Genomic DNA, 21,604 nt, shown 5'->3' with positions numbered 1-21,604 from the left:
AACGTGACGCGTATGCAATAACGTGGTCTCGTTGAATTGACCCGCAATCGAGATTTTGTCGAGAAGTGTCGCATAATTGCAACTCTAACTCCTTAGCTCTTGATTACAGGGTTGTCATGAATCTCGTTCTTATCCACCATGGATCCTAAAGTTCTCACTTCGCGAATTCGAAATCCGCTTTTTGTTATATGTTGAAAACACTTATATATAGGAAGTACCAGCAGCATATCCACCATGCTTTCATCACATTACACCCGTCCCGTTATCTAAACACTAACCAAAAACCAATCGTTAACCCAAATCGTTTAACTCGTTAAAATCGTTTCAAAAGATCAGTCGTGGTAAAGTTTATGAATGGATGAACATCGTTTTAATCATGTAGTTGTTTATTATGATTGAATGCAATGATATTAAACCAGTCACACATCATACGCTTCCGCAAAAGTCAGGGTGTGACAGTCTGTGGTTATAGCTATGCTGCAAAAGTTGTGGAAGTTCTTGACTTCTGAACTCTCAGCACTGGGTCTCTTTCTTCAGCTCTTGTGGTTAGCTTTATATCAGGATCACGATCAGCATCTGCTTGAAAATTTTGTCAAAAAGTATGCAAGAGGAGGATTCTCAGCAGCTCTTTTCTTCTTCAATCTTTTTTCTTTCAAGCAGGTTCACAGGTACTTCTTCAACTGTACTATCATTGTCAGACGGCAATTCGTATCCGATTCTTCTAACTCAGGTACATCTGGTTGTTGTGATGCTTCATGCTTTGTCAACAGCTAACAGCATCTCAAACTTCATCAACCCCAGTTTCTTGATTTACATTAAGTTCTGCACATGCTCAGAAATTCATAAGCAAACACTTCTATGCAACAAGGAGAGTACCATATTAACACTTGGTACATCTAAGTACCTGTACTTGGATTTCATAATTTAAATTCTTTCAACTTTTGATAATCAGTCAAATCTTCAAGAATGGTTAAAATTTTTAATAAAACAAATAAAACGCTCTATTTTGGATTAATTTTTTTTAAGAAAAACACGACACTATTTTTGGATTTTTGATTTTTCTTTTAATATGAGAATATAAACAGAAACGAAGAAACATTTAATTACAATTTTAATGGGATCAAAATCGTTCTCAGACTGACCAAGGAACACTTTTCAGCACGAACTTATTCAGACTGGTCTATGTGATTGCCGATATGTTTGTCCTCTTAAACCTAACGCTCAACTTTCAATTTTTCAACCTCGTGATACGCTTAAGGTAATATTATACTATTACACCCGTGTGTCCCATACCATGACATACCCCCGCGATCAAGGTAAGCACAACGATTCATCGTAGCAGGTGAGTATACTGAGTTCATACTTTCGTTTTTACAACGCCAAACTATTGGTGAACAGGTCAGTACTTTCGTACAGCAAAGTGACCATAAAGTCTGACGAGGATTAGGCAAATACCTTTTATGGTATTAATTTGGCTTTAATAGCGCACAGAATTCTCTTTATGTGAGATTTTCTTCCGTTTAAGGTTTTTTGGCCCTTTTGGCCCTTTTTGGCCCTTTTTGGCTCTTTTAAGATATCTTGACTGTGCCTAGGTCTGCATATAATCTGGATGCAACAGAAGGACAACCCTGATATCCCGGATGGCTTATCAGCATAAAGACCCGAAACCTCAGACGTTGGCTATCTATCAACGCAACATTTAAGACCATGAAATCATACGTCGATGGTATGTTACCCACGTGATATATAGTTCGTTATGTTTATATCACTTGGTATCTCTTATCTTTTTGAGCGTTAAGCCTATCGACATATCACAATAGATCCTCGTCTTTTCAGCTATAACACCTTACATGTGTTAGTCAAGCCCTTTAACACGAACATTTATTTCATTTCCCATTTGATGCAATACAATATTTTTGGATTTTTTCTGTTTTTCCGATATTTTTGTATTTTTCTCATTTTCTCCCCCTAAGACAATGCATATGTACATATATTCCCCTATTCCCCCTAAATTTGTGCATCACACTTTATGCACAAATTTACCTAATAATAAAAACTTATGTACAAAGATATAAACGAAAGAAAAAGAAAAATGTTTTTGTTGTTTTTGCTTAACCGTTCCGTCATTAGATTGAAGACTAATCAATATCAAAATTAAAGCATGGAATTTAAATTGTACCTTTCTTGCTGATCTTGTCTTACCTCTCTTATCTCCTCCAAAGGAAACATATCATCTGTAAAAAAAAAAAAAAATTGAACTTTTTGCAACAGTGAGATGTTACCCGTTATATCTCTGGAACAACTGCTATCAATATTCCAGAGATTGTCAACAGCTCATCCTTAGTTATCCATGAAAAAAAGGAGATTAGTAAGACAATGGTACCCAGGCTATCGTGGTCCTGGGTTTACCTGAAGCATCAAAATAAGACACTTCTTTTAAGCACAAATTCCCTTTTGTTTCTAGGATTGGAGACGTTGTCGCTTTGCATTTGGGTTTCCAAATTTGTTTCGGCTTAACAAACGCATTTGCTGCCTTCGGTTGAGCAACTTTAGCTGTTTCAGGTTTATTCGTTTCAGAAACACGTTTTTGTTCTTGAACAGCCTTACGTTTGTTTTCAGCAGCGTTCCAATCCCCATCAGATGGTTTAACCTTGAGATTCACATTCTTCAGTGCCTTAGGTGAAGATACCTTCATTGGCTTAGAATGGTAGTTATCCTTAGGTGTAACCTTCTGATTTTGAGCATAATACGGTTCATAGGGATGATTTGTGCAGTTTTGAGCAATGTCGCAATTGAAGCACGTTTCTCTCTTCACGTAGAAAGCATTCTGATCAGCTGGATTTGCTCTTGCAGGCCCTAAAGGATGAACCAGTCCTTTCTGTGCTTTATTCTTATGCACTTCCTTTGTAGACGAAGATGAATTCAGATGTCTATACTTGTCATTTGCAGGGGCCTTCTGTAGTGGAGATTTCTTTTGATTCTTCTTGTTTTGCTTAGACTGCAAGTCTTGTTCAGAAATCTCACCAGTCTTTCTAAACGCTTTGTTAGCATAGTCAAATGCATATTTCTCACATTTGTCATTACTGACTGGCTTAATAAAGGCATTTTTCACATCACGAGCCTTTTGAGGACTATTGTTGCTCGTTGAGGACTGTGGAGAGCCTGATTATCTTTGATGTTTAGACTTCCTCTTTCCTCATCCTTTACCTGCTCGTTTCGGCTCTTGTTGCTTGATCTGACCCTTTTCATCACTAACAGACGGTTCAGATTGTTCAGTTTGCGCACGTGGAGCCTTGTTCACATTAGACTTCACTTCATCATCTTTGGTAGGATCAAAAAGTTCTGGTTTATCAGATGAAACACCAGAAACTTCAGCATTTACAGGTTTAACAGAACCCCGTGCCTTTGATGTATAATCACTGGGTTTTCCATACACCATATGTTGTTCGTTCTCAAGATCTTCCTCGGTGTCAGACATTCTCGTGTAGTTTTGATTATATGGTGGGGTAACCTGATTGTATCCCAAACCTTTCCCCTTGTTCTTTTTATATGCCAGTTGCACATCGCACATGTCTTGAACGACCTTGGTGGAAGCATCAAACTTCTTCATGTTTAGCTCATTTTGTTGATACTTACCAGTAAGAAGTTCTAGCTCAGCTCTCACAAAATCACATTCCAAAATTTTTGCATTAAGTATAGTTTTGTAATCATGGACCCAACTATGCTGTTGATTTAAGTCCAAGTGGAGCTGAGCTATGTCCTTCTTTTGTGCTTCAACCTTTTCAGTAAGCAACTTGTTCCTTTGTCTAAGGCTGATGCACTGTGTCATTGCACTATTATAATCATCCATCATTTTAGAGTTGAGTGCCCTAAGTTATGCAACCTTATTCCTGCAAGGTTCAATACATAACAGATAGTTGACCGTGTCAATGAGCGATCTTGGTTTGTCTGGCTGAGCTTGGGCTTGGGCTTGGGGTGCTGGGCTATTGACTGCAGCTTGCTGGGCTTGAGGTTTCTGTTTGGCCACTTCATCGGAATGAGATTCTTTTGACTGTACATATAGATCTTGGTTTGATTGTAAATGATCCCACAACCAAGAAACAAAGGAGTCTTTATCGTTACCCAAAAAAGTATTCATCCAATTCCTTACTTCCTCTTTTCGTCCCCCAAATTTTAAGCAAGCGCATAACAAATTCCACGACAGGATCAACAATATATTCTCCTATAAACTCATTCAGCTTTTCTTTCACTCAATCCCACAACCTTCCAGCTCCATCTCTAGAAAAAATAATTTCAAATCACGAATCGTCAGCACTATCCATCACGTTTGGGTTTTGATTTTGAGCCTTGGATTTAGTGCTGTTAATGGTAGGTTTGATAATTGGGCTAAAGTCGATGTTAGGATTTGCATTTAGCTTTGGATTACATATTGGGCTAAAGACGATGTTCGGATTTGCATACGGGTTTGGATTACATACTGGGCTGAAAACTACGTTCGAGTACTGAGTTTGGGTTGTAGACATCTTCGAACACTTTGCAATTGAATGAACCCGCTTTCTGCAACGTACTTCAAAACTTGTCAAAACTTATACCGCAAAACAAACAAACCCCCTTTTTTAATTTTTTTTAATTAACCTTTTTTTTAATTAACTTTTTTTATATATAATTTTTTTAAAATATAATATTTTTTAAAAATTTTGTAATTTAACTTTTTTAAATAAACTAACATTATAATTATATATTTTTAATAAAACTTTTAATTAATATTAATGATTAAGTAATGATTACCTAATTATTATTATTATTATATAATATTAATTAAAAACCAGAAAACCCAAAAAATTATGTCCAGCCGCCGTCGATAATCGTCTTCTTCGTTCACGATAATCCGAACTAAAACCCTAAATTTGAACGCCGCCAATATCGAAATGTTCCAAATGTAAGAACGATGATGATGAGGATGGTCGCCGAAGGTGATCAACTTGCAGGTCGTCGAAGTAGGTTTACTCTTGATCGGAGGTCATGGAGAAGATGAAGATGATTAGTAATCAGATGGTGGTGGTGTGATGATTCACGATGGTAATGGTGATGGTGATGTCGATGTTATGAGGTGGAGATGGAGTGGAGTTGTAGGTTCGGCGGAATGATGATTAACGGAGGTCGTCAGAGTTACTGAATAATGGATGGGTTGACATATTCACACACCTTAATGCCTATTTCCACACCTTTCTAGACGCCTCGTATAGCCCTATACGAGGCGTATAGGGTTGCTTTTCCCGACCAGCTTCTACACCTCGTACAACGTCACATCAGTCACATCAGACGGGGAGTCTAGGCCTGTACGAGGGACCAATACGAGGGTACTTAGACGCCTCGTATAGGCCTATCCGAGGCGTCTTACTGACTGATTTAACTATGATTTGACTGTGTGTCTGACATGTGACTTAAAGGCATACGCGGAGCCTAGAGCTATACGAGGCGTCTATATCTCACATAAAATGCAATATACAGTGCATTCTTGGTCCACACCCGAGCATTCAACAAACACACACATTCACACATTCTGTTTCTTCTTGTATTTATTTGAAAGACACTCGTGTTGTTTGTATTTGCGTTATTATCATCCCGGAGTGTTGAAATGTCATCATATTGGGACGGCAACTACATCTTCGGGCAGTATTCTAGCGACAACTGGGTGCACGAAAGCGTTCCGGTAACAGTTAATAGCTTAAATGTTTTAATTACTTGTTGTTTTAGTTTATTATTTACTAATGATGATACGGTTGTCTATTTTGGAGGAGTCTGGCGTTCCCGATTCTAATGAGCAAGAGGAGGTTGTGTCTAGTATACAAGGAAAACAAAACAGACTGTTTCTAGATTTGAACAAGCATCATCCTGTTGATGAAACAGCCCTTGTAGATGACTCATACCATGCTGGTGGATACGGAGGAAATGGTGGATACGGAGGAAACGGTGGATATGGAGGAGACGGTGGATACGGAGGAGACCGTGGATATGGAGGAGACGGTGGATACGGAGGAGATGGTGGATACGGAGGAGACGGTGGATACGGAGGAGACGGTGGATACGGAGGAGACAGTGGATATGGTGGATACGGTGGATACGGTGGATACGGAAGAGACGGTGATCATCAGCAATTCATTTCCCCGGGCACTCCTTACGTTCATCAAAACAATCCGGACGTTGGAGGATATGGTGGATATTGTGGTTATGGTGGATATGGTAGATATGGTGGTGAGGCACCTCCCATCCTGGACAGTCTGTACTTAAAAAAGCAGGTATAAATTACTATTTTATTATTATTATTATTATTATTATTATTATTATTTTATTATTATTATTATTATTAATATTGTCGATGTTACAGGTTTTCAACTCTTTAGATGGACTAAAGAAACGGATACAAGAAATAGCAAACGCTGATGGTTTCGTTATTGTCACCCATCGATCAAAGAAAACCGGGGGAAGAACCGGGAGGGTATGGCTTTAATGTGATCGTGGTGGTGAGCACCAGACTACAGCAACACTTAGAAAAGCTGGAAGCAAAAAAACCGGTTGCCCGTTTTACCTGCTGGCTGTGCGAAACCACCCGTATGAAACCTGGGAGATAAAAGACGGAACAATTGAACATAGCCACGAACTTTGTGAGGACCTGTCGGCCCATGCGTTTGTGCGAAGGTTTACTCCAAGCGAAATGAAACTGATCGAACAGCTGACAGCTCAAAACATGGAGCCGCGCAAAATATTTCAAACGATAAGGAAGCAGGACCCCAACAGGTTTCATGTTCAGAAAGACATTCAAAACGTTGTGGTAAAGATTAGAGCTGAACAAAGACAGGGATTGACTCCCATGCAGTCACTAGAAAGCATGCTGATAAACAATGACTTCATTTACGAGACACGGGAGGAACCCGGAACAGAGATCGTAACAGAGATCTTCTTTCTTCATCGGTACTCGAGAGACATGTGGCGTGCATTCCCCCACGCCATGCTGATCGATGCGACGTACAGAATAAACATATATAATATGCCATTTATCCAGATTGTTGGTGTGACGCCTACCAACAAATCGTTTGTTATTGCGCATGCTGTTGTTAGTAAAGAACGAGGTGATAACTTTGTGTGGGTGCTTGAGAGGGTCAAGTCAATGTTGGATGAATGTATGGAGCCACGTGTGATTTTAACGGATAGAGACCTAGCCCTTATGGGCGCGTGTGCTAAAGTATTTCCAGACGCCTCCAGGCTTCTGTGCAAGTGGCACATACAACAGAATGTTATGAAGCACTGCAAGGGTGCCTTCACAGACGAAGACTGGGAGAAATTTTTGTCATTCTAGGGGACATTGATTGAGTCTCCATCCATACCTATCTACGAGTACCACTTGCACAACATGCGAAAGTGACTTGTGGAGTGCAAACGTTCTAGTCAGTTTTTCTAATAACATACGACTCACCTATGAAAATTTTATTAAATTATTTTTACTTTTAAGGAGTCTTCAATTACATGTACGATAACTAGCTAAAAGACTATAAGGAGATGTTTGTCTTTGCGTGGACTGATAAGAGGCGCAACTTTGGTAATCGTACCACAAACCAAGTTGAGAGCCAACACGCCAACTTAAAGAGATGCGTCCTAGATAGGAGCTCGCTGGACCGTATAGTTGGTTGTGTCCGGGATATAGTTGAGACACAGTTCGGTGAAATAAGGAAGACTTTCCGAGAAAGCATCGAAAAAAGAATGAACCACCACAAACACCCGATGTTTCAACACCTACTTGGAAAAATATCCCATACATCCCTTTACTTGTTGAGGGGAGAGGCAATTAGGAAGCTAGATGTCCTGGAGCGCTTTCATTCATCATGTGGTTGCCAAATGTGGTATAGCTGTGGGTTGCCCTGTGCTTGTAGGATAGAAAAGTATATGCGTGAAGGTAATAATTGTTAAACGTACAACACTTGTGTGATATATTTCCGTTAATCATGTGACTTAAACAATGTTGTTTTTAACCATGCAGAGCGTCCGATTCAACTCGAAGACATAGACGTCTTCTGGCGGAAACTTAACTTCCAAAATTGTGAATTGATAGACGATGACGTTGACGTGGTCGAAGAGCTAAATATTGTTAGACAACAATTAGAGTCGCACCCCCCAGCTCAGCAAAAAAGCCTGATGTTAAAGATTAAAGCGGTGTTGACTCCAAAGAAATCTACCAAGAAACCACCGGTTGTCCAACAAAATACTCGTGGCCGACCAACAACAAAGCAGGTACAACAAGGGTTGGACGAGGCCTCTCGTATAGATGAAGAATTGAGGAGAAGCTCCTTCGGTGATGCAAACACGTGCTTTGAAGGTTCCCGACAAAGTAAGTACGACAAACCTCGCCACAGCTCGTACGTTCCGTCACAGGCCTCTCAACAGTCGGTTATAAGGTCCCAAAAACCCAAAGCGAGCCTAAGTCGTTCAAAGAGTTCTAAGAAGAAAGAGACACGAGATGCTCACGGTTTTCCATTAATCATTGGGGATGAGTACGTGGGAATCATTCAAACAGTTTAAGTATGCCATTCTGCCAGTGTTCCAATCCGTACGTCTCGTGCATACGAGATGTGATGTCGGACGGTCATTATGGGTTTCGGTCTGTGGCTGTGGGCTTAGGTATGTATCAGAGTTCATGGGGGCTTATTCGAAGGGACCTTGTCCAAGAAATGGATCAGAACGAATCGATCTGGTTCCCAATATTCGAAGCATGGGATGAAGGTTATTTTTACACGCATCGTCAGGGCCTAATTTGGGATTCAGTGTCCGGATGTGGGAAGGAACACTGGATGGACTTCCCCTTAGCAGGACTTCTTATTGCACAAACATACGGTATCGGGGTGCACCTGTTAACGACAACCATGTGTGCGAGTTCCACTTTCTTCCCGATACTAAGTCCTCCGGCTAATCAACAACCATTATTCAAAACGCTTACACATGTTAACGAGAACCACTTTATACATGTTAAGCTGGAAGGGGATTATCCAATACCACCAGCACACGGGCTATGGTTGACCCATCGAAGACCCCATACGGAACAATGGGAAGATATGTACTTGCCACGTCTAGAATGGTATACATCGATAATGAATCCTCCGCCAAGATCAAACCCTAGTCTTAATTACATCGACAGTGATACGGAAGAATGATTTTTGTAATCAATAGTATTTTTTGTAATTAATAGTATTTTTTGTATTAATTCCTATAATTTTCTACAATTTCTATAATTTTTTTTATAATTTCTATCATTTTTCTATAATTAGAATTGATTAAAACAGGTTAATAACATTTTTATAAAAAAATTACATATATACGACTCATATAGAGCTAGATGTGTCGTATATGATTTGTCAAAATACCATTTTGCCCCTGATATGCCCCCAATCTAGGCTTATTTCAGGGGCTAAAAGGTCATTCTACCAATCCCAGACGCCTCGTATAGACCTAGATTGGTCGTATGTGAGAGCGGGTTTTTGAAAATTTGAATTTTGAAAATTTGAATATCAAAATTTGAATTTATTAAAAAAGGACGATTCGTATAGATCTGTACAGGTAGTCTATAGGGGCGGCATCATTTCTTTTTTTTTAATTTGAATTTTGAAAATATTTTATTTTAATTACTATTATACCCCTGAAAGTCCCTAGTATAGGCCTTAAACAGGGGCATAAAGGTAATTTACACACATAGACGACACGTATAGGTCTATACGACCAATACATATTGGGCGGCAAATGTTTCACTATTTCTTTTTTAATTATTAAAAAAATGTTTATTAAATGACCATTTTGCCCCTGTAAAGCCACCAGTATAGGCCTTAGTCAGGGGTAAAATGGTAATTAACCATTCCAGAAATATCTTTTTGGATTGGTTAATTACCATTTTTCCCCTGAATAATTACCATTTAATAAAAAGCTAAGACGACGCGTATAGGTCTATACGAGGCGTCTATGCCTCGTATAAGGGTGGGGGAGCCTAGACGACCCTGGTTATCACACCAAACAAAAAAACACATACATATACGGAGCACACACCTGTATACGTCTCGGATTAGTATTTGGACCATATTTTCGAAGATTTGAAGCATCACTGGTACGTATTTCATCCCGTAGTTTAGTATTTTTGCCTCCTTTTTACCTTTAGACCGTAGGTTTGCCCAAAAATTTGGTTTTTGTTGGGTTTTGGGGGTTTGAATCTGAGGTTGAAGATGAAGCTATAGAACAGGACGCCAAGTATAGCCCTATACGAGACTGATACGAGGCTCTGAAACTTTTTTTTTTGGTTATTAATGTTATTATTATTGTTATTATTATTATTTTTATTATTATTATTAATATTATGTATTATTATTATTGTTATTATTATTATTATTTATTATTATTATTATTATTTTTATTATTATTATTATTATTATTAATTATTATTAATATAATTATTATTATTAATATTATGTATTATAATTATGATTGTTATTATTATTGTTAATATTATGTATTATTATTATTATTATTGTTATTATTATTAATATGTATTATTATTAATATTATGTATTATTATTATTGTTAATATTATTATTTTATTATTATTGTTATTATTATTATTATTATTATTGTTTTTGTACGTATACGGTATTTATTTGCAGATTGATTATGGAGGACGATCCGATTCATGGCGATGACATTCAGGGAGGGCTTGATGGGGCACCGCCGGGGGGTCAGCCGGTTTAGGGGGGTCCACGACGGAGACGGCTACCGCCTCTGGATACGCTGCAGGGTCACCCGTATCTAGAGTTTCCCGACGGCACCGATGCCGACTGTCATTGCCAGAAGCTTAGGAGGATGCACATTGGATCGCATGCAGCGATCAACTGGGATGCGATAGATGCGATTGCTGAGACGACTAGAGTGCGTCGGTTTATACCTGTCGATTCGCCGTGGCATCGTCTTTTTGATTTGGCGCACACTCCAAGCTACAGGGAGTTGCTGGTCGAGTTCCTTTCGTCATTCACATTTCACCCTCCCGGGGTCCCAGTGCCGCTTCCGTACCCAGGTGCTCCCCCTCCGCCTAAGGTTTCTTTCAGGCTCGCTGGCGTTATGCGTTCGATGACGCTAGCAGAGTTTGCGGTGCATTGTGGTTTATACATGCAGGGGGAGATCGAGACTGAGGTTTACACAGCGGGGCTAGTGGTGGTTGACAGGCCCACTCTTTTAGGGTTTTGGCAGGTGATTGCGGGGGCAAATCATTGGGAGCACGACAAGTCGAAGGGGAGGGTGTCGTTTATTAGAGACCCACTGTACAGGTACGTACTTTTATTACGGCAATTGTTGTGATTATGTGTATTGTTTATTAATCTTTGTTTCTGTATTTCGCTAACACTATCTGCAGGTATATGCACCATATGCTCGCTACTTCTATTGCAGCGCGCGGCTACAGCCGTGAGTGGTGTACGATCACAGATCTTTTTTTCTTTTATTGTTTGTTGTACAGGAGGTCGTGCGCACTAGCTCACGGTCTAGCCCAGTACTACGCCTCCGCCCATCTCCGGCAGGAGCGTGGATTTTTGTATGGCGGGGCGTACGTAACCGTCATTGCCCGTTCATTGGGCCTCGTACTGCACCAGGACCCACATCTACGGACGCCGCCAGTTATGCAGACGCGGATGGGTTTTCAGTCGCTGTGGGGGATGAAGCTGCTCAAGAGGTTCCCCGTTGGCCCGCGGTTTAAAAACTGCGACGGGGAGATATGGAGAGAGGAGCCCCAACCAGAGCAATTCGAACCCGTCTATCCTCCGAGGATCCTGCTGATGCAGTGCCCGTGGAGGACCCTCCGGAGGATGTAGACGATGCAGCGGTGCCACAGCCACCGCCATCTCACGGGGCGCCTCAGTTTCCACGTCACGTTATTCCAGGTCATGCCCCAGGAGCTGCGCTACATCCGGATGTACGAGCCGAGCTTGACAGGCTCAACGATTTGGTAGGTTGGCTGGTACGGGCCGAGCAGGATAGACGAGAGAGAGAGGGATTACCCCCGATACCGCTTCCACCGGCTCGAGCACCACATCAGCAGCAGCAGCCCCAGCAGCAGCAGCAGCAGCAGCATCAGGATTCGGATTCGGATTCGGATTTGGATTTGGATGCAAAGACCTGTTGTTGTTTTTATTTTTATTATGGATGTACAAACTTATCTTATATATTTTTGTTATGGATGTTCAAAGTTATCTTATATATGTCATATTTATGTTTGTTTTCAGTTATTCGGTTACTTAATGATTGTTGTCTTAAATTGAGATAATACGGAAACAAAATATGTTTTGAATATAATACGGAAACAATATATCCCCTGAATATAATACGGAAATAATATTTGAATGAGATAAAATTTTAATCGGAAGAATAATATTTAAAAAAGTAAAATGTTAAAAACATTATAATATTTAATCGATATAATATATTTAAAGAGCCGATTTTTAAAATAGTTGATTTTTAAAAAACAATAACTTTTTTATAATGTAAAAAACAAAAAAAAAAAAAAGTTTTTTTAAAACCAAAAACATTTTCAACCAAAAAACACATCTTCAAAAACTATAAAAAAAACCATACCAAAACCCACCAAAACACCCCTTATTTCAGCCAAAAAAAACCCAAGCCTAAGACGCCTCGTATAGGGCTGTACTATTCGTATAGGGTTTCTTAAACTTTGTGCCTGACACCCTCTGAGACTCCCTGAATTCAGTGCTTAGACGCCTCGTATAGCCCTATACGAGGCGTCTAGGGCACAAAAAGTGTCCAAATAGGCAGGGAGGGTGTCCAAATAGATTGAGCCTAATGGATAACTGATGGAAACAATGATTACGGGTTAGTGTTGGGTGGACTGTAGGTGGAGACGAGGTGGTCGGAGATGATGATGGTGATAACGAATAAAGGTGGTCGGAGATAGGGCTGTAAACGAACCGAACGAACACGAACAAAGTCTTGTTCGTGTTCGTTCGTTTAGGAAATAAATGTGTTCACGAACAGTTCATGAACACTTACCAAACAAGAATTTATGTTCGTGTCCGTTCATTAAGGAAATGAGTGTGTTCGCGAACGGTTCACGAACACAAACGAACACAAATAAATTTGGCGAACACGACGAAGGATAAAGATAGATGGCCCAGAGAGTAGCACTCGAACTTGAATCCCTTATTGTGTTACGGAGGTCAATCGTATTCGCCGATGTAAATAATGAGAAATGAAAGAGAAATGATGCATAAACGAGGTGAAAGTGGGTTTCCTAGCTTAGTTGTTAGGGTAATAAAATAAATAAAAGATTAATAATATAAAAAGTACAATTAAAATATAAAAAAGTACAAAGATCTTCAATTAAAACACAAGGATACAAACATAAACAACGTAAATCAACGAATATTCATGAACATGTTCATGAACACCTTACCGAACGTTCACGAACACAATCGAACGAACGAGACCTCTGTTCATGTTCGTTCATTTAACTAATCGAACGAAATTTCTTGTTCATGTTCATTCGTTTATTAAACGAACGAACATAAACGAACTTCCCGTCGAACGGTTCACGAATTGTTCGCTGAACGTTCGGTTCGTTTACAACCCTAGTCGGAGATGAAGGGATGTGCGGCGGTCCAAACAGACGCTGGTGATAACTTGACCGGAGTAGAAGATGAACTTGACGATGAACAGGTTTAGAGTGGTGATCGGAGATAGTTGATGGAGAAGATAATGATGTGAGGTTACGATGAATGGGAGTTGATGATGTAATGGTGGAGGTGATCAACAGTGGAGTTGCAGGTCTCGAAGATGATGATGATTAAAGGTTGATGGTTAACGACGGAGATACATACGGATGTTGTCGGAGTGGATCGAGAGGATGAACGAAGATGGTGACCGGCGTTGATGACGTGAAAAAGGAGGTTATGACGGAGAAGGTAATGAGGATGAATGTATCTCGGATGATCTCGGATGATTGATGATATTATGAATCTCGGATGAAAGGAAATGAGATGTTGATGAATGATAAACTGTCTCGGACAATCTCGGATTGATGATGGGTATTATCTCGGATCAAAGATGTGTTATCTTGGATGATCTCTGATGGATATCTCGGATGAAACAATGTGATGAACGATGAAGGTGAAGTTGACTGTTAAGATGTTAAGATGATAATGATGGTTCGAGATGTATCTCGGATGAGACGATGTTGATCTCGGATGAAAGGATGTATCTCGAATGGATGATCTCGGATGGAAGTGATGATGATGTACATTGATGAATTTGATGATGATGTACGTCTGATGTAGCGATGATGAAGGACTACGATGAATGTTTTGAGGATGATTAATGTCACAGTTGCCAATGAAAGTTTAATGATGTAAAGTGATGATGATGATGATGATGATGATGGGATGATGACAGATGAAGATGAACGATGATGTAATATACTAGGATTTGATTGTTTGTTGTCCGAGATGGTCTTCGGATGAAAAATTGATGAATATTGGTGCAGATCCCAAATCCTTCAACAACTTTCAAGCAACAACTTTCAAGCAGATCAAAATATCAAAATACAGTGATTTTTAATGAAATTCTCTGAAGAACGCAAAGAACACGATGAAGATCTTCAATAAATATTCAAAATTTCTTGAATGTTTGATATCTAAATGGCTCTGATACTAATTGTAAGTCCTAAAAACCAGATCAAACAACGATATCAAACGATCACCAAGGATGGGCGAAATTCAAACTTGATGATACTCAAGAAATCTCAAGAACATCGAATCACTTTCAAACTTTGCACACGATTCTATTACTATGAAAATAGCAAAACCGTCTGGTACAAAGTTCTCACACTAGCTCTCTCTCTAGCTAACTAACAATGGAGGCACACTTGGAGGTTAATGGGTGTTCAACCCTAGAATGACATAAGACTAGCTTATATACCCTAGGGTAAGCCCGTTCCCCACATGGGCTTCCTTTGGGCTTGCCTAGCCCACATGGCTTAGGCATGCCCAGAATGACCTAAACAGGTCCAAACCTAAAACAAACTAACCCAAATAAATCCCAGTTCGCTACCATAGCCCATTGCGTATATTTGATGCGTTAGTCTCACACTTTTAGGTCCTAACACTCGTTGATTTGAAGATCTTTGAGTGGAACTTGAAGTCCTTCTTCAGCTAAGCATTTCTTTAAGTTCGAGACATGAAACATTGGATGGACATTGTTGAGTTCTTGGGGTAGGTCCAGTCGATACGCTACCTTGTCAATCCTTTCGATAATCTTGAAAGGACCTACATAGCAAGGAGCGAGTTCTTTAAGTTCGAGACATGAAACATTGGATGGACATTGTTGAGTTCTTGGGGTAGGTCCAGTCGATACGCTACCTTGTCAATCCTTTCGATAATCTTGAAAGGACCTACATAGCAAGGAGCGAGTTACCTTGAGAAGTACCTGATCACCAATGTTGAATTCCCAAGGCTTGCGTCGCTTGTCGGCATAACTCTTTTGTTGGCTTCTGGCTTTAAGCAGGTTGTCACGAATCTGCAAGATCTTGTCTGTCGTCTCTTGTATAAGCTCGGGACTGGTGATTTGAGCTTCTCTGATCTTGTGCCAACAAATAGGCGAACGTCACTAACGACCATACAATGCTTCGAATGGTGCCATTTGAATACTCGCGTGGTAACTGTTACTGTACGAGAATTTGATCAAAGACAAGTGCATATCCCAGTTGCCACCAAAATCAATTACGCGTAAAAGAAGCATCCTCTAGAGTTTGGATAGTGCGCTCAGTTTGATTGTGGATTGAGGATGGAAAGCGGTACTGAGATTAAGATGTGTACCAAGAGTGGTTTGAAATGTTTGCCAAAGAAGAGAGGTAAAATAACCATCACGGTCCGAGATGATGTCAACGAGGATACTATGACGACAAATGATTTCATCCGTGTAGATATGAGCCAATTTCTCTACTTTGTAGTCTTCACGAATAGGGAGGAAGTGAGCGAATTTGGTCAATTGGTCAATGATTACCCAAATACTGTCATGACCAGAAGAAGTACGAGGAAGTTTGGTAATAAAGTCCATAGCGATACTCTCCCATTTCCAGACTGGAACTTCTAGTTGTTTGAGAAGGCCAAAGGGACGTTGATTTTCAGTTTTCACCTTTGAGCAAGTGAGACACTTCGAAACGAAGGTGGCGATATCCTTTTTCATGCCAGGCTACCAATAAGACGTACGCAGATCGTGGTACATCTTATCAGCACAAGGATGAATAGAGTATCGAGTCTTGTGTGCCTCCTTCATTAGAAGTTCATGAAGGTCATCACGATTTGGACAAACGAAACTGAGATAGTAAAGAATACCATCCGATTTGGTTACGAGTTGATCTTCAACACCACAGTTCATCTCGTTATAGAGGTTACCCTCGTTAACAGATGAGTACTGAGCTTCTCGAATGTGGTTTCGAAGATCGTCCATGAGTTGGAAACAGCGAACACTCTTGACATGATTTTTATGACTAAGAGCATCGGCCACGACATTCTCTTTACCTGGATGGTAGTGAATTTCGCAGTCATAGTCGTTTAACAACTCCACCCAGCGACGTTGGCGCATGTTGAGTTCCTTTTGATTGAAGATGTGCTGAAGGCTCTTATGGTCGGTCAAGACGACACACTTAGTACCATAAAGGTAGTGTCGCCATATATTCAATGCAAAAACAACTGCACCAAGTTCAAGGTTGTGACTGTGTAGTTTTTCTCATGAATTTTGAGTTATCTTGACGCGTAGGCGATAATCTTGTCTCATTGGATAAGGACGCAACCAAGACCTTGGTTCAAGGCATCGCATTACACGACAAAATCGTCATTTCCGTCAGGAAGAGTGAGAATAGGACCATTGCAAAGAATTTCCTTGAGAATTTGAAAAGACTCCTCTTGCTTGGGACCCCAAACAAAAGGTTATCTTTTTTAGTCAAAGAAGTAAGAGGAATGGCGATTTTCAAAAAGTTGGAGATGAATCGACGGTAATAACCTGCCATCCAAGGAATGAATGAATTTCAAATGGAGACTTAGGTGCGGTCCAGTTCTTCACAGCTTCAATTTTGGCGGGATCAATGTGAATACCTTGTTCGTTGACGACATGACCAAGGAATTGAACCTCTTTTAACCAAAATTCACACTTGGATAATTTGGCATAAAGATGTTCAATGCGTACGAGTTTGACTATAAGACGCAAGTGTTGCTCATGCTCTTCTTGTGTCTTGGAATAGATTAGAATATCATCAATGAAAACGATTACAAAACTGTCTAGATAAAGCTTGCACATTTAGTTCATCAAATCCATGAAGACCGTAGATGTGTTGGTTAAACCGAAAGGCATAACCACGAACTCATAATGATTGTATCGCGTACGAAAGGCAGTTTTAAAATATCTTCTTCGAGGACTCGAAGTTGATGGTAACCAGAATAAAGATCGATCTTAGAGAAACACGTCGCGCCTTGAAGTTGATTAAAGAGGTCGTCGATGCGAGGAAGAGGATAACAATTCTTAATAGTGAGCTTGTTAAGTTTACGATAATCAATGCACATCCAAAAGGAACCGCCCTTCTTAGTGACAAATAGAACCGGTGTGCCCCAAGGAGAAGTACTAGGGCGTATAAAGCCTTTATCAAGTAACTCTTGAAGTTGGCTAGATAGCTCTTGCAACTCTGAGGGTGCGAGTCGGTACGGGGATTTAGCAACAGGCATAGCGCTAGGGACTAAATCGATACGAAAATCAACTGAACGAGGAGGAGGAGGAGGAGGAACAGGTAGATCTTCGGGAAAGACGTCAGGAAATTCACAAACAACAGGAACATCACTCATGCTCTTATCCTTATCCTTCTTTTCCACATCGTGGGCGAGAAAGGCAAAGTAATCCTTGCGCAAGTACTTGTTCGCTTGAGTACACGACACAAGCTTGAGACCTTTGGAAGGTTTCTTGCCATAAACGTGCAAAGAGTCACCACCAGGAAGAGGAAGACGAATAAAATTCTCAGAACAAACGACTTTAACACGAACTCGCCTAAGCCAATCCATGCCTACTATGATATCAAAACTACCCAATTGCATGGGTATGAGGTCAATTGAAAACTTATGATCGTTGAGATTCAAAGAACATTTAGGGAGAACCGAATCGACAGTTATCGACTTACTGTTAGCGATTTTGACCGCGAATGATTTTGGCAACTTAGAGCGTCTACACTTAAGCAATAGTTCGAATTCAACGGATACAAAACTTTATCCACACCAGTAAGTGTCAGAAACTTCAAGTAATAACAAATCTATCTGTTCGGATGGCTATCCGTCCGGATGGATGATGACGTCAGCACAATGTGTTCGAAAATTCATAGTTTTTCACAAATTTTGATATGATTTAGTTTGAATTCAGTTTTGAAACCTTGTAGGATCAATCTCTAGTACAAAACGCACAACATGTTCAGATTTTATGCAATTTTGTCAATGAAATCTTTGTTAATTTTGGGTTTTTCGATGTAACAGATAAGAAAAGTAAGAATGGAGTAGAAATCAGAGATGTAGATCTGAGAAATGGTAGAATCTCTGGTAAATCTGTTGTAAATCTCTGAAAACTGGTAGAATCTCTGGTAAATCTGTTGTAGATCTCCTCAGAATCCGACCAGCAAGCTCTGATACCACTTGTGAGGACCGGGAGTTCGGTTAGCTCGAACATGCTCAGGTCATATTAGTAGCTACACGATCGTGCGGAATCCAAAAGTGAAGTAGGAGAGAGAAATACAACGCAGACACCGTTAAACACGTTCATTCTAATTGATGATAATGATTCGTATAAAGATCCAGAGAAAATTGATCAGGGCTTCGCCAGAGGTGTTAAGAACAAGTGTTGTACAAATGAGCACCATGACCTCTAATTATAGGCGAACTCATTCGGATGACACGCACTAACCATCTGTCCGGATGAACATCCGTTTGGATGATCATTTGTCCGGATGAGACTATGTCCATCCGTCCGGATGGACTCCATCCGTTAGGATGAACTTATAAAACGATCTAACTTTACGTTTCATCCCGGATTTACTACAAAACATACATAAAACTGTACATAAACCACAAACAGGTAAATATAGACTCGATACAGACGAAAGCTACAGACATATGCATCTACAATTCTTCATTAATATCCTAGAAGAGTAAGAAGCAAAATGTTGTGTCAAGGTCCACTGGTGAAGCAGAATATAGAGCTATGTGCTCTGTAACATGTGAACTAATGTGGATCATGAATATGTTAAGGGAACTTGGTATAAAGTGTAATTTACCAGTTAGTTTATTATGTGATAGGGAACTTGGTATAAAGTGTAATTAGCAACCATCTCAAGAGCTGCTAATCCTATATTTCATGAAAGGACGAAACAATTTGAAATTGATTTACACTTTTGAGAGAAAAGGTGTCAGCTGGTGTTATAAATCCCGAAAAGGTTGTTTCTGAATCACAATTAGCTGATATTTTTACTAAGGGTCTTTCCGTGTCTCAACATGAGGCAATTTGTGAAAAAATTGGGTTTGGTTAACATGTTCAAACATATAAACGAAGGGGGAGTGTTGAAATAATATAAGTCTTTAATATGTTTGTTACATGACTTGTTAACGTGTGATAGTTGTGGAAGTCAAAAGTGTGCAGGTTATATTATTGAGGGACTAATGGTGAAAATGTACAAGGAGTGCAATGAAAAGTTGTCAAGATTGAAAGGTGTATGTGAAACATGATTGAGAGATGATACATAAACAAGCTCTTTAGGGTTTCTGGATCATTCTCTCATCTTCAGTCTGTTACACTTTCTCTCTCTAGTTGTTAGGGTTTGTTTGAGAAGATTGTGTTGTTGATCTCACTCAAGTGTTATTTTTAGATTGTTTGTATTTGTATGGTGATCAACTGATTGTATTTATCAGTTGATCACAGAACTTTGTAGGATTTGTGATCTTACATTTTGTAAGATCTAGGGTTTCTTGGGGGAACTATTTTTGGTTTGGGTTAATAAGATTTTGTCACCGTTTTGTCACTATTTCCGTTGTTATTTGTTGATTCAAAAATTTCTTCAACTATTAAATGTGTTAGATGGTCAGTTACACTAGTTTAAATGTGTGAAGACTAGGACTGGCATATTTGAAGTGAACAAAAATACGGGTCATGTTTGGATTGAGCAATTCAATCCAAAGTACATCAACCCGTAAAACTCGATGCTATTGACACCCCCTAACAAATACGTTAAGAAGATGCCCCTTACTTTAATACTTTATGAATGGCTAGATTATTATGTTGGGTGCGATGATGGTATGGTATAAAATAACCCTTAAAAAACACGACGGGGTTATTAAAACTAACTTAATTTAAACTCAAACATACAACCAAACTCACCAAACAATCACATATTACTAATTCTTCAACCTCATAAAAATCGAATGTCTTATCTTGTCCTCTTTTCATATAATAGCTTAAAGAAACCCTTTATCCCTCATCCCTTAGCATTTTTTTTATTGGAGTAGACCTTCTATTCCGAGGTACAAGCTAAAATGGTTAGCTGCACTTAAATCTTTCAAGGGACCAATCATCGCAAAACATCACATAAAACATTTATAAACCATTTAGAGTGAATTGCAAGTTTTGTCCTTTATCTTTATACTTAATTTCAGACGGTGTCCTTTTTCTTTTAAATTGATAAGTTTTGTACTTAATGTTTCAATATGTTGCACGTGATATCCTTCAACGCTAACCCAATTAATTTTTATGGTTAATTATGATCATGTGCCTTACACATCAGGGTATTCTTGTAATTTAACATTTCAAGGGAATATCATGTAAATAACTTATATATGTAGGGACTATATTGTAAAAAATAAAATATATACATTAAACTTACAACCCACCATCTACATACCACATCTCTTTCTTTTTCTATGTTCTTTTTACAAATATCATTTTTTGGGAAGTTGGCCTATAATAATCTCACCTAAACTTTATTGGCCATTAATAATCCCACCTCAGAATATTCCCCCCACCAGTCCCACCTTTCACCTATTTTTCCTACAATGGTCCCCCGTTAAAAAAACTTAACGGAGTTAAGCTTTTTTCCAAATTACAATCAGATTTTTTGGGCTTTTGATTAGAACGACGATACGAGTCCATTGATGTAAAACTTGCCTCAAAACGGTACTCCAAATAATGAAAACGACGCTTCAATTCGGGTGTTTAAATTTCCAATTAACCAAAATCAAGTCACTTGGAGTACCATTTCGAAGTAAGTTTTACATCAATGGACTCGTATCATTGTTCTGATCAAAAGCCCTAAAAAATATGTTTGCAATTTGGAAAAAAGCTTAACTCCGTTAAGTTTTTTTAACGGGGGACCATTGTAGGAAAAATAGGTGAAAGGTGCGACTAGTGGGGGGAATATTCCGAGGTGGGATTATTATAAGGTCTAGATGGGATTATTATAGGTCAATTCCCCTTTTTTATTTTGTTCTATGCAAATACA

The 21,604-nt window shown here is 39.3% G+C and overlaps 1 protein-coding gene across 1 annotated transcript; it reads left to right on the top strand.

Annotated features, from left to right (window-relative positions):
* Positions 1 to 8,627: 8,627 nt before the first annotated feature.
* On the top strand, positions 8,628 to 9,203 carry LOC110931450. Its single transcript, XM_022174843.1, has one exon. The coding sequence runs from the start codon at positions 8,628 to 8,630 to the stop codon at positions 9,201 to 9,203; it is 576 nt and encodes a 191-aa protein (XP_022030535.1).
* Positions 9,204 to 21,604: the final 12,401 nt, after the last annotated feature.

This window comes from Helianthus annuus, chromosome 3 (genome assembly GCF_002127325.2).
Source record: "Helianthus annuus cultivar XRQ/B chromosome 3, HanXRQr2.0-SUNRISE, whole genome shotgun sequence".
Taxonomy (NCBI): domain Eukaryota; kingdom Viridiplantae; phylum Streptophyta; class Magnoliopsida; order Asterales; family Asteraceae; genus Helianthus; species Helianthus annuus.
This window is presented reverse-complemented; position numbering and strand designations above follow the sequence as displayed.

Excerpts from the sequence above, each read along its gene's own strand:
- LOC110931450 (XM_022174843.1), top strand. The coding sequence starts at position 8,628 with ATGTCGGACGGTCATTATGGGTTTCGGTCTGTGGCTGTGGGCTTAGGT.